The 14,598-nt window shown below is 42.2% G+C and overlaps 2 protein-coding genes across 3 annotated transcripts; one reads left to right on the forward strand and one right to left on the reverse strand.

Annotated features, from left to right (window-relative positions):
- The first annotated feature begins 2,891 nt into the window (after window positions 1–2,891).
- On the forward strand, window positions 2,892–6,265 carry odc1 (ornithine decarboxylase 1). Of its 2 annotated transcripts, XM_079215369.1 has the most exons (8): window positions 2,892–3,018; window positions 3,169–3,341; window positions 3,434–3,650; window positions 3,945–4,028; window positions 4,186–4,348; window positions 4,439–4,554; window positions 4,668–4,882; window positions 5,016–6,265. In XM_079215369.1, the coding sequence occupies exons 1-8, from the start codon at window positions 2,974–2,976 to the stop codon at window positions 5,152–5,154; spliced, it is 1,152 nt and encodes a 383-aa protein (XP_079071495.1). In that variant the 5' UTR covers window positions 2,892–2,973; the 3' UTR covers window positions 5,155–6,265. The 2 variants fall into 2 exon arrangements, with proteins under 2 accessions (XP_079071495.1, XP_079071496.1); XM_079215370.1 differs by having other exon boundaries at window positions 4,186–4,554.
- Window positions 6,266–7,324: 1,059 nt separating this feature from the next.
- Window positions 7,325–10,831, reverse strand: LOC306733026 (G-protein coupled receptor family C group 6 member A-like; the record flags this gene model as incomplete). Its single annotated transcript, XM_079214211.1, is given in 8 exon segments — window positions 7,325–7,504; window positions 7,554–7,819; window positions 7,927–7,957; window positions 9,024–9,236; window positions 9,545–10,129; window positions 10,320–10,488; window positions 10,490–10,555; window positions 10,818–10,831. Coding segments are annotated over 8 exon segments (1,524 nt in total).
- Window positions 10,832–14,598: the final 3,767 nt, after the last annotated feature.

The following is a 14,598-nucleotide window of genomic DNA, read 5'->3' on the forward strand; positions in this document are numbered from 1 at the left end:
ACTGTGGCTAAGTGGTTAGCATGCCCGTCCTTCAAAGAGGGTCGGTGGTTCGTGCCCCGGCTCTGCCAGTCCCTGTCGTTGTGTCCTTGAGCAAGACACTTAACCCCTAACTGCTCCCCGTTGCTGTGTCTGCGGTGTATAGAGCAAAACATGTAAGTCGCTTTGGATAAAAGCGTCAGCTAAATAAAATGTAATATAATGTAATATTTACAGAACTGTGAGGACTCTTCCCAAAACATTTTTTTATTGTTATTACTGCCCCAAAGAAGTAAAATATGCAAAGAAATAATTGTTCCATTACTTTTTTCTTGGTGGGGACATTAAAGGGATACAGAGGAATATGTTTTTTTATTATTCACGGCAAACATGTGTTTGTATGATTGTGTATGATGTATGATTGTGTACTCTGCTTTTGATAATAAACATAATTTACCCCCACAAGAGCATTAGTTGTACATATACATGTATAGAATAGGCTTTACAAAGTTGCTTTGCTATCTGAGTGAACCCGTGATCTCCTCTAATCCCATCAGGCAGGTCAAGAACTCAGATTGAGACTAAACACAGTCAAAGAGGCTTTTTAAGCAATTATTGAATGTTTGGACTTCCTCAAAAGAAGAAAAAGTTCAAATGAGCATCAAAGTAGGCGTTTCAAAGGCCCAAATCTACATTTATATTTATTTATTTAAGTGTGGTAACTAAGTAAACCCGGCAAATGAGACGAGACAATGTTTTCTCTCTCCCATGATAAGTATATTACCAGCTGGGGCCAGGCGGCGTCTAGCGTGAACTAGTTCCTTTATGGGTTATGGTGACCACAATGTCTTTACCACAGTAGAAACGAGACCCCTTGAACGGAGATAATAAAAAAGGTCCGCTTGAACGGTAATCTTCAGGGACCATGTGTGTGCGTCTGCCCGTGTCCTCCCCGCCGCCATGTGGGACGGGGCAACGAGCCCAAACCGGTTCATACGTGGATGGGAGGCCGGTTTCAGCTGGCTGCGTTGCCGTAGCAACGAGCTCTCTATAAATACCGCCGGGCTCCTTTTACCGGCTTGCACACCAGTTTCAGTCTCGACGGAAGCCACATCGCCAGCGTTACTTTTTTTTATCCCAGCATTCTGGTCTAATGGACACACTCTTTGTAAATGCTTTTTAAGGTAAGTTCAGGATTTTCGACGTCGTACTAACGTTACTAATTCGTTTATTTATTTGTTTTTGCTGAAATACGTTTCCACGTTAGCAAATGGTAATTAGCTGGCTGAATCGGTTATGGCGGCTTAATAAGAACAATGAAATAGGCGGGTTGGCTTGCTTTTTCACCGTATCTTTAGTTTAATTCAAAATTGAGTCGCTCCTGAGTGTTACCGTTACTTAACATTACGACGTGGCCGGTGTAACATTGTGCTGGTTAGCGAACGTTATCGAGCGATAATTTATGTATTTTTAATACCTCGCTCACTAATCGGCAAACCGTTGGTCTCTTACATCGACTTCACAGAGCCACAGACTTGGATGCGTTTGCGCTACGCTGAACAAGTTATTTTATATTTAAATAGGCTGCGACTCTGCCAAACCACGTTACACGTAACTTCAAACGCTAAATCGCCTCATGGCACGAAGAGCTCTAAACGGAACCGGCACAATGACGTCGACATCAGATGTTAGTCGCTGATTGGTTCGTTTTTGTGCCACTCTTTTGATATTGAGGGCGGACCTTCTTTGCGATTGGATTAAATCTGAGCTGGGCGGGGTTTAAATACACGATCCTTTCAGTGACTCCTCTGTGCAGATGGTGTCTTACTACCGTTAGTCATGACTCATGACATGGTTAGAAAATGGAGTGTCCACGTTTTGGGTCGTCCCTGAGGTCTGGTAATTTTTCAGCTAATTATAATGGTTTTAATTGAATAATCCGTAACGTGTTTCATTGAAGAAAAAAATGTTTTTATAGTAGTTCAGATACATTTATAGTGTAGGTGAGTCCGATGATAGTTACTTTTATACCCAGAATTTCCCCTTCAGGATACGCAGTTAAAACTCCTTCAAATGCTCTTGTTTACAGAATCATCAGTCTAGGAAGACGCACACTGCCTACTCAGCAGGCCCGGGCCTTGAGTCATATTTGAAGGGATTTAACTTCACCGGTGAGCCACCTTGGCTTCTCTGCACCTGAGTAAACTGCAACACTAAATTCCATCTCTTTCTTATCCAAGTAAGTGTCCCCCCCCCCTGTCTCAACTTGATTGCAACACTGCTGAGTCATCTTGGCAGATAACACTGACAAAATTGTCAATTCAGTCAATACAAGTGCTGTGTTTCTCCCACTTGTGTCAGTCGTTCCCATGACTTAGTATTTAAAAATGGTAATCAAGGAATGTAATCTTGATTGTGTCCTCTCTTTCACTCTCTCAGTTTACTGGGGATTAATCCAGAGGACTTCTTGTGACCATGAACACTGTCACTCCCACCGAGTGTGACTTCTCTTTCTTGGAAGAGGGTTTCTCCGCCCGGGATATTGTTGAGCAGAAGATCAACGAGTCATCCATGACGGTGAGCTTCCTGTGGCGACTTGTTTAGTGGATATACAGAATAAGCCTTGCTGGGTCGGGTGATGAAAGTCAACAGGATGCGCCTGAAATCCTACACCCGTGTTCAGGTTACTGTTATTGTATTGACGGACTTGTATGTCCTTTACTTAACCCTTAAGACCATGGTGGTGTGAATAGCTGTCTAATATTACACAGATGGTGTCTAGTGTCTGCATTGTATTATGTAGTTCTATGATGGAGAATGTTTTTGTTAAACCGTGTGTGCATCTATTTCTCCCCTCTTCCCACACAGGATGACAGGGACGCATTCTACGTCTGTGACCTGGGAGATGTGCTAAAGAAACACCTGCGCTGGGTGAAGGCCCTGCCCCGCGTCACTCCTTTCTATGCCGTTAAATGCAACGACAGCCAGGCCGTGGTCATGACCCTGGCGTCCCTGGGAGCCGGCTTTGACTGTGCCAGCAAGGTGCGTGTTGGGAATTTCCCACACCACTAGAAGTTCTGAAAACAACGCCACACAAAAGGCGTCTTGGAGATTAGTTGAGCTTGCACTGGCAGCTTGTGTGTTCATATTTACTGACTGTCTGCATTGTCTCTCCCCCCCTCACACTTCTAGACAGAGATTCATATGGTTCAGTCTCTGGGAGTGGATCCGAGCAGAATTATCTATGCCAACCCATGCAAGCAAGTTTCTCAGATCAAGTATGCGTCTGCCCATGGGGTCCGGATGATGACCTTTGATAGCGAGGTGGAACTCATGAAAGTGGCCCGCTATCATGAAAATGCCAAGTGAGACTTTATTACCATAATATTAAGGTTATAGTTTAAATATCATTCAGCTGCTTTCCCACCACTAACTGTTGTTCCTGCTTTGTGCCCAGACTGGTGCTGCGTATTGCCACAGATGACTCAAAGGCAGTGTGTCGCCTCAGTGTGAAGTTTGGGGCCACACTCAAAGCTTGCCGTGGTCTTCTGGAGCGTGCTAAGGAGCTGGGGCTGGATGTGATCGGCGTCAGCTTCCACGTCGGCAGTGGCTGCACTGATCCGGGGACTTACAGCCAGGCTATCGCCGATTCCCGCTATGTCTTCGATATTGGGGTGAGTTGTGACAGAAAGGCATATGAAACAGTTTTTTTAGACGATAAACAACACAGTGCAAGAGATATAAACCTATTACATTTAGAATATAAAATAAAGTGCACAGATAACAGAACTTTAAACAAGTGTACTATCTATCTCTGTAAGAGCTATTTTCACCTTTGTGACAGAGCAGACGTGTTCATGAAAGCGCAGAAGTTCTAGACTTTACTCCACTTGGAAAATATATGTATACTTTTTTCTGTTGGTTTTCAAGCAGCAAAGTGAACTAAGACTGATTTTTGTGACCTCCAGGCTGAGTTGGGCTTCAACATGGACCTGTTGGACATTGGAGGAGGTTTTCCTGGTTCAGATGAAGCTGAACTCAAATTTGAAGAGGTATCCTGTTTATTTTATTTTTTTTATCCGGTGTGGCTAAACATTTTTGTTTTTTAAAACGAGACAAATAAGCTGCAACATAAGTAGTACTAGCTAATGATTATTCCTTTATAATGGTCTGATATTTACCGACACTTTTGTTTCTTTTCTTTTCTAGATCACAGCAGTAATCACCCCGGCCATGGACAAGTACTTCCCTGCAGACACTGGTATTAAGGTGATCGCTGAGCCCGGGCGCTTTTATGTGGCCTCTGCTTACACACTGGTTGTCAACATCATTGCCAAGAAGGTCATCGTGGACGATGAATCAGCCTCTGACGGTAACAGCCTTGTTTTACCAAAAAAGTGTATTCTGAAAGCGTGTTTAGTAACATTTCTCAGTAGTAAAACATATTTTATGCTTCATTCAGAGGAAGACGAAGGGACCAATGATAAGACCCTGATGTACTACGTCAACGATGGAGTATATGGGTCCTTCAACTGTATACTCTATGACCACGCTCACTGTTTGCCAACACTACATAAGGTAAGAAGATTCATGGGTTGAAGGAGTGGCAGATCTAGCCCTACACGTGAGTCAGTGGAAGGTGAAACAAAGGTTGACCGTTTGTGCGTCCGCCCTCTCTTTTGTACTACTAGAAGCCAAAGCCAGATGAAGTCATGTACCCCTGCAGTATCTGGGGCCCGACATGCGACGGCCTCGACCGCATCGTTGAGCAGTGTGACCTGCCCGACCTGCAGGTGGGCGACTGGCTGATCTTTGATAACATGGGCGCCTACACCGTGGCCGCCGCCTCCACCTTCAACGGCTTCCAGAGACCCGACATCCACTACGTCATGGCCCGCACTGCCTGGTGAGAAGCTGCCACAAAAGCTGGAGTGGTGGTTTTGTAATGGTTCACTATGGGGGGGGATTGTGAGGGAAATTGTTACGATCTTCAGTGTTTCTTCAACCAATCTAACTTGTAGCTGTGTTGTCTTCTACAGGCAAACTGTGCAGCAGATCTGTTCCCAGGGCATTCTGGCTCCTGCAGAGGAGTCTTGCCTGTTTGAAGTGCCAGCCTGCTGCGGTCGGGAGAGCAGCTTGGAGCTGCCCACTAAGCCCTGCCAGGCCCATGTGGTTTAAACGCATACTGTACAGTGTCCTCCAGATCTAACACCCTTTTGTTATTAATTATTGAAAAGGGTTCTGTCTTTTTATTTTCATTTTCACCCCAAATGTACGTCGACATTTCAAGGCCAGTTACTTGACAGGAGAATGAGAGGGAAACGCTGCTGCACAACTTTCTGTGTTCTGTATGGAAGCGGGGATTGACTTAATGAAATGAGGCTGAATCACACTCTGAGTGTCTCTGTGTTCAACTCTGTACTCCAGCTCGTTGCTGCAGTGCCCCCCACCAATTTTGAGGGAAACTGAGAACTAGTGAATGAAGTAGTTAATGAAGAAACTATTTTTCCAAACTGAAACAGTGTGGGATAAACCGTTGTTTTTGCTAAATGAATTGCAACTCTACTTCACTGGATGTTTCCCGTCACCACAGAACTCTCAACACGCGAAACTAGCAAAAGGTGAAGGGTCACTCATGCTGTTATTTTAATACTATTAAAATAAACCGAAGCAAAAAATTGCCTTAGTCTAAAGCATCTAGTAACATCCGGAGTCGCACCCTGACCGAGTAACTTTCAAAGAGGTGGTTGGAGGGGTGATTTAAATCCTCAAACATGGCTGCTATGTTTATTTATCTTTTCCATGATCTCCACTTCTGTACAGAACCTCTCAAGTGTTAATCCTCAAGACTTCCATATTTCAAGAAACCCTCTATTTAAAAACATGAGTTGACTGATTTGAATGAATCTGACTGTGCTAAAGATAAACACTAAAACTAAATGTCAGCTCCCAGTGTGATCCCCACATTGGTTCTGGTCACCTGACACTACAGGTTCCACAAAAAAAACAACTAAAAAAAGTACGGATTAATGCTTAAAACGCAGGGACTCAAGAAGCAGACTGCACCTCTCCTCTTCTCCACCTTAATATTATTATTTTATTTGTTTTGTAAAGTGTAGAAGGCAAGAAGTCTGCTCATGTTAAGATTTAAGAAGCGGTGTGAAAACCATACATTTGAAATGCATACGAAAGAGACGGGATTGCAAATTCATAACGCTTTCCTATGGAAACTTTTTTGAAGTTTTGTATTTTTTTAATAAATAAAGCATCAGGTGCAGAGCCAAAGTTTGAGCGTTGTGTTTTGTGCATGTGGGACAAATTAAGGAAACTTCCAAGAGCTCCATCTAGTGTTCACAGCAGGACAGGCTTTGATACGGAATGATATCTGTCTCTCCACTCAACTCTTAATCTCACACACACACACACACACACGGTAGTTGATTTATGCATACCAGTGTAGAATACTCACCTTAAGTAACTCCCTTTACAGAACTTATGATCAGATGTGTTTGGGAATGTAAGCGTTCCCCCGGGTCAATCCTGACCTTTTCTAGAGTTTACACACAATGCAGCAACAGGATTGTTTAACATGCCGTAATCTGAAAGATGCCAAATAAACTTTGTTCACCTCAGTGACTTGGCATCCAAAACTAGCAGGAACAGGTATTCGTCATAAAATGATTGGCCTTCGTTACAGTTAATTATGTTATGGCTGTAATATTACAGTTAGAGACTTGAGTATTGGATATAAATGTCATTGCATAGCTTATATATCTATATATGTTTTTTTGGGACAATTCAGGCTGTATTGATTGGCACTAGGGTAAATGGAGGTGATTGTCTCTGCGGTCTCCCATCTTGTTGCAGATGAATTACCCATGCAGTGAACACCCCATGGAACAACTCAAGGAAAGAAAGGTTCTACAGAGTTGAAGGAAATATACGTTTATTTATTCACAGAACACAGCCCTATATGACGAAACACTGTCTTCACAGACATTACACATTCTCCTATCTACAACTCATAGCTAAAAGATAATGTGAAAAAAAAAGAGTTAAAAGTACACACAAGAAAGTCACTATTTATTTTGTATACTATACACCATTTGAATAGTGTATATTGTAGGTAGAAAGTAAAGGGAAACTATATTTCAAAACCATTTTTACTTTGCATTGGCACCCGTGTCTTTCTCATAGTTTTTCCATCTTTGGTTCTGGACACAGTCACATGTTGTGTTAAACTGACTTCAATTTAGTTGACTTTAAGAAATCAAAGATCATAAACATTCATTTCTTTTCAAAACATCTCACGATTTCGCAGGATTCATAATTGTTACACGCCATAATTTTACAGCAGCGGTGCCTTTGTCCCCGCAGCCATATGGCTCTGGCTCTGCTCATCGTGCTTCCTGATGTGCTCGGTGATGGCGTTCGTATTGTTAAGCTCTTTCCTGAACACCATGATGTAACACTTGGGGGCCAAGTGACAGCCCAGGATGCTGTAGCTGGAAATGAGGATGGCCAGGCTCTCGATGGGGCCTGGCCATCCTCACCTGGATCCCAGAGACCATCGTCACCAGAGCCGCCGGCTGGTGGAGCCTCTTCGCCCAGGACCCGACCCTCACTTCAGAGCTGAAGCCCAGTGAGATCTGGAGAAGGTTGGCCAGAATGCAGGCGATGTAGAACGAGAAGGCGATGCCGAAGAGAGGAAGGCCCACCATGCAGTTGCTGAAGCAAAGCAGCAGGGAAAGAAGCTCCAAGAGGCACAAGTTGCCGCCAACGGCCTTCACAACGGGAGTGCCCCGATAAACGATGAACAAAACAGCAAAGGCGATGGTGATCGCTGCACCGATGAGTGCCAGGACCCCCAAGATGTCAATTAAGGGGTGGGACCACGTTAGGAATTAGACAGGTTTATCAATACACGTGTTCCTCTGCAGAGACGAATACTGCTCTGCTCGGCACCGTTTACACTCCTCGCCTGTGAAAGGGAGGGAGCACAGACAGTTGAATGTCTCTTTGCATAGCAAAGGAGGGTTGCACTATTCAAAAGTGAACGTTGGCCAGCTGTACCTGCGGCTGAGGGAGCTGGGTGTGAAGCTTAGGTTCAAGAATGCAGGAAGGATGGAGAGTATTGGTACATTTTTTGTCTCTCTTGTATTCTTTTAGTTTTTTTGCTCTTGATTCCTAACATGAGTCTCGTCTCAGAGTTTAAATTGTATGTTCTTTGGCGCCATCTACAGTTTTTGGACCATCGACTAGGGGAGTACAGTTTTGTCATAATCTGCCATGCGCTCTGGTTATGTTTGGTTCATTGTCATTCATTCATAATTGTTGTTCCCTGTTGTATTTTGTTACTCACCCCTCCTCTCGTTCGAGATCACGTCACTTCCTGCTTGTGCAGGACTAATATGGGGATGGGGGGGAAACAATTATTACTGGCGGGAAAAACACACAAAGGCAGGAAGTGATGAAATAAACCAGGAAACATTAAACAGAAATTAATGACATGAAGGGGAACTAAACCTAAATATATAAATATATAAATATATATATATATATATATATATATATATATATATATATATATATATATATATATATATATATATGTGTGTGTGTTTGTGTGTGTGTATCAGATCTGCAAAAAGTATTGTTCAATTATTATATTAGGCTTGATATCAGGAAAGAGTTCAGAGTTCAACATGTATTGTGTAATGTTTGACTCACACGCACACAAATAAATCAACTGCATCTTAAATCTGTTATGTATCCATAGGGATCCTCTAAAAAGGTAGGATTTTTATGATTTGAGGTGGTATATATTTCATCTGGGGATAAAATACTTACCTTTCTCAGGGGAAAAATCTCCATCTGCACATGGAATACAATAAAAGCAGCACTTTTTGTTTTGCTTTTTCAACTCTTGCCCTGGTTTACATGTTTTAGAACAGTTCAAAGCTGTTACCTTTGAAAAGACAAAACAGAATTAGTACATGATGTATAATCTTTTGAGAAGTAAATACATGATGATATTCTGACCTTACCGTCACATTGAGCATTTTTTCAACAAGATCAGCTGGGACTTTGATTTTTCCATCCAGATGGTATTCTCCAATTGTTTCTATTTTGGGGCCCTGTTTGGATTCCGTCATGTTCCAATACAAAATATCATATCCTAATCTGGAGTCTCCATTGGAGTCAAAGTATATGTGTGTATTATTCACAGTGCAGTTTACTTTCTTGATTTCCATAAAAAGCTGTGATACAAATATGGAGGGAAATGTTCTGGTTATTGCCTCTAATACTAGCACAATTACAAATCATGAAACAGGAAATATTTCATTGAGGAGTCTTCCAAAAATCATGGGAAATTTGGCAGAGTAAGTCAATTATACTCCTTTTCTTGCAGAGTTTTAAACGAGAAGATCGCTACGATAAACCGGTAGGCCAGCAGCCGGTTAGCTTAGCATAGCTAAGTAGCTAAGGCATTGCTTGTACCCCCCTGGCTGTTTGTTAGCGAGCAGTTACTCTCTCCGTTCTCCTCAGACTGATGAGAACAAAGTACATGATGAGCCCGGTAATGCTCGAGAAAGTCGTCGGAGCCTGTCCTGTTGAGCATTGAGATGACATAGTCTTTAAAGCCAGGCACCTCGTTCCTCTTGGAGACGAACCCGAAAACCTCCCCGACCCTCTGGATGTCCGGCAGTGTGGATATGGTCTGAGAGGTGGACCACGTATGGGTTGCAGTCCACGTTCTGTTTAGTCTGTGTTTGACGGCTGCTTCCAGGATGACTGCAACATTAGATTCCCTGGTGAACAAGATCACGGCCTCAGCAGAGGACTCATTGATTTTGCTCATCAGATCAACCATATGCTTATTTGTGGAATTGTTCCTGGAAAAATTACCCGGCAGGATTAAGATACATTCGATGCAGATATCCTCAATTTGGCCGAAAAGGTTCTCGAGGTGGTAACTGCCGGACCTCCCGTGCTCATCATCACTTCCTACAACGGCCACGGTCCTCCAATTAAACTTGGTAACCAGCTCAACAATGGCCTTTATCTGATGTTTGTCACTGGGTATTGTTCGCAGAAAAGTGGGGAACTTCAACTTCCTGCTGAGCAGCTGGCTACTCGCAGCATAGCCAATCTGTATCAAACATGTACAAACAAGGACACATTTAAATCGAAAGACAAAGGATTGTATTTATTACCACTATTGTGTTATGAAATCTTAAATTTATAAAGGAATTCCGTCATAATCTCATCATTAACCTCCCACATCTTTTGCATTTCGAACTGTAGTTAATATGACAGCAGCAGGCACAGAGAAGACAAACCTGGGCAACGGATGACAGAGCAAGAACTTGTGCAACAGCTATTGACACTTCAGATGAAGATTCCCCAATCACTGCCTTTGCTTTGGGTTCGGGTAGAGCGGATTGAAAGTGTGCGGGTACGAAACAGCTCTGAGGGTCTGACTGGTTCCTCAGCAGCTGGAGTGTAGCTGACGGCGAGGCTGACATCTCCACACGTGTCGTAGATGTCATACCCTATGGTGAGGTTGGGTAGAGGCCTGCGCTCGGATGGCGTGTATCATCACTTGAGTGCGAAGGAATATTTGGAAATCAAAGCTGCAAACATTGACATCCAAAAATTGTATGTGTTCCTCTCTCTAGAGTGTGCACTGGTTCCTGGACAGCAGATCCCGTATCACTGCACCCGGATCATTTGCATTGTCAGATGCAACCTGTCACGAGATGCAAAACACCCGCTCGCACTGACCCATCTCCACACACGGCTGGCACGCAAACAGCACAGTGATTTAAATTGCTCACAGGAGAGGATTCATTCGGTTATACATGTGGCCGGTGCGCTGCGTTTGAATAGGTGAAATGCATGAATAGACGTTAACTTTAGGTGTAACATGCCAGGTTTTGACAAATGTCCTATTTTCCGCCGTAGTCTCTTTGTGAGGGAGGCAGAAAAAAAAAAAATGTAATGCATCACAAAGGAGAGGAGGAGCCGCATTAGTAGTGATTTCAAATATTAAAAAAAACATTCAAAAAAGGTATCATATTTAGTGAGTGTAGTAAAGTGGTGTTGTCGTCACTAAACATTATATAACACTTGTATATTACTTAATATGCAATATTATACAACAACAATTGGTTATTTCAGGTCAGTGACCTTTTTAACCCTCTTGTGAGAAACATGACGAGAAAGCTCTTAAATGTCTTATAATACTTAGAATAATGCATCTGAATGGATAGAGCTCCTGCCCCACAGATGGTTTGGAGGTCTAACCACGATAAAAGGTTTAACAGAGTATATATGGACATTATTTCGTCACCCCGTCCCCCTGTCCGCTGAGGCCCCAAGGCCAAGGTCCCAGCCTTAGGTGCTGTTGTCTCCAAGGAAGAGGGTTCAGTGGTGAGATCAGGATGACGCTACAGCAAGTCAGACATGAGATGCATTTGATAAGATACATTTGCTATTTGGGTTTGGTGAGTTCGGAGGGCACCGAGTTTGTGAAGGGCACACAACGTTCAGAGTTGAGTGATACAGGTTCCATCTACAGGGCTCTCAAGTTTTTAAGACAGGTAAGAGTGACATATATTTAAAAAGCAGGTAAAACATGTGACAAAGGTTTTAAAATTTAACCTCATGAATTTTAGATATATAAGAAACTGTCTACCCATGCATGCTGTGAAACTGTATTTTAATGCAATGATTATCCCCCATCTCACCTACTGCTTAACCAGCTGGGCACAAGCCAGCAGCACGACATTACAACCTATCCATATTCTCCATAAACAAACTCTGGATAAAAAAAAACAAAAGTCCCCATCACTGCAATATTCTCATCAAACACCATATTTTGAGTTGGGAGAATCTCATTAAATTCACTGATGTGTGTTTGGTTTTTAAAATGTTACATGGTATGGCGCCGCTTCCGCTTAGTGATTTTATTAAACAACACACTCAAAGTGGCAGACACACTGGATTTACAGAGGATGGTGTCATTTCACATAGGTCAAGCTCTTTTAGAAAATCTGCATTTTCTGTGAATTCAGCAAACTCATGGAACGCTCTTCCATCACAAGGAACATACAAGACATTCAATAGCCTTAAGGAATGGCTTGTTGCCAATCAGGTGTGCAAGCATTAATGTATGTCTGTCCTGCCTGCTTATTTGGTGTATGTGTGCATTTGTCTTGTTTAGTGTTAATGTATTGTATGTGCCTCCAGTGTTTTATATATGCGTCTACTGTGGATACACTTTTCTTTGATGTGAATTAGTTTTGTCTATACATTACTGTCTCTCGATCTTAGTTGCATTGTGTTATTGAAAATGTATTTTCAGGCTGCCATAAAAAGAAATCTGGCCAGGGACAGCAGATGAAAATTAGCCTCTCTGGCTAACTCTGGCTCACTTACAGTTTTACTGTTGATTAGTGTGCATTGCCCCCGCAAAATAAACAAATAAATACATTTAAAAAAATGATAAATGTCTGCAACAACCCCAAGACAGAATAACTGCGGCGCAGTTTGCAGAAGAGTCCACAAGAGGGAAAACGTGCTACATGTAGAGTAGACCATGTAATTTGTTCCATAACAAGAGTAATATGGAGATGATACAGCAATGCTGTAGTTGCACATTTGGAGTTACTTTGCTTTCAAATTAAATTTACATTTAAACTGCTCCAGCTGTTGACACTAACAGTGATATTGTCTCAGGATTAAGGATTTTAGCCAGTGAAAGACAAAGAACTCCTAATGACAGAACCCCTGTCAGACTCTATGTGTATACTGATCCCTGTAGGCCTGAGCTGCATGTTAATGCTATATATTATACATGCTTTTCGTTTTTGTTTTTAACAATGTATATATACAATATATGTATATATAGTTAAAGTTATTATTTATTATAAGGCAAGGCAAGGCAAGTTTATTTGTATAGCACATTTCAACAACAAGGCGATTCAAAGTGCTTCACATAAAACCATTAAAAACATCAAAACATAATGCAGATTTAAAAACAGTTAAGAAAACATTAAAACAAAATAAAAAATAATAAAAGTTGAATAAAAGTTGCAGTGCAGTTTAAGAAGTAAAATGCAGTAGTGAGATGCAGTAATTGAATCTGGTTCAATTAAAGGCAACAGGGAACAGAAAGGTCTTCAATGTGGACTTAAAGGAGCTGAGGGTCTATGAGGGTCTCAGCAGACCTGCAGCTTTCAGGGACCTTGTTCCAGATGTGTGGAGCAGAAGCTGAACGCTGCTTCTCCATGTTTAGTTCTGACTCTTGGAACAGAAAGTAGACCCGTCCCTGACCTGACGGGCCGGGATGGTTCATAAGGTAGCAGCAGATCACAAACATACTCAGGCCCTAAACCATTCAGTGCTTTATAAACCAGCAGCAGGATTTTAAAGTCAATTCTTTGTTTGACAGGGAGCCAGTGCAAAGACCTCAGAACTGGAGTGATGTGATCCACTTTCCTGGTCTTAGTGAGGACTCCAGCTGCAGCGTTCTGAATCAGCTGCAGCTTTCTGATTGACTTTTTACAGAGGCCTGTGAACACACCGTTACAGTAGTCAAGTCTACTGAAGATCAATGGCCTGTGAACACACCGTTACAGTAGTCAAGTCTACGGAAGATAAATGACCTGTGAACACACCGTTACAGTAGTCAAGTCTACTGAAGATAAATGACCTGTGAACACACCGTTACAGTAGTCAAGTCTACTGAAGAGAAATGGCCTGTGAACACACCGTTACAGTAGTCAAGTCTACTGAAGATAAATGACCTGTGAACACACCGTTACAGTAGTCAAGTCTACTGAAGATAAATGACCTGTGAACACACCGTTACAGTAGTCAAGTCTACTGAAGATAAATGACCTGTGAACACACCGTTACAGTAGTCAAGTCTACTGAAGAGAAATGACCTGTGAACACACCGTTACAGTAGTCAAGTCTACGGAAGATAAATGACCTGTGAACACACCGTTACAGTAGTCAAGTCTACTGAAGATAAATGCATGGACAAGTTTCTCCAGATCCTGTTGAGACATAAGTCCTCTACCCCTTGATATATTCTTCAGGCGATAGTAGGCTGATTTTGTAATTGTCTTGATATGGCTGTTCAGGTTGAGGTCTGAATCCATAACTACACCTAGATTTCTGGCTTGGTTTGAGGTTTTTTACATCAGTGATTGAAGCTGAGCGCTGACTTTCAATCGTTCATCCTTGGGACCAAAAACAATTACTTCTGTTTTATCTTGATTTAATTGAAGAAAATTCTGGCACATCCAGTTATTGATTTCTTCAATGCATTTAGCCAGCCCTTGTATGGGACTATAGTCCCCTGGTGATATAGCTATGTAGAGATGTGCCGGATGAAAGCCGGACTGGAAGACATCAAAACAGTTATTTTCGGCCAGGAAGTTGTTCAGCTGTTGAAAAACCACTTTTTCCATTATTTTACTTAAGAATGGGAGGTTTGATATTGGCCTATAGTTTTTCCTTATTTCGGGGTCTAAACTAGCCTTCTTTAGAAGTGGTTTAATAACTGCAGTTTTTAGGGCTTGTGGGAAGACACCTGAGAGAAGGGAT

The sequence above is a fragment of the Taurulus bubalis genome (genome assembly GCF_910589615.1).
Source record: "Taurulus bubalis genome assembly, chromosome: 1".
NCBI lineage: Eukaryota > Metazoa > Chordata > Actinopteri > Perciformes > Cottidae > Taurulus > Taurulus bubalis.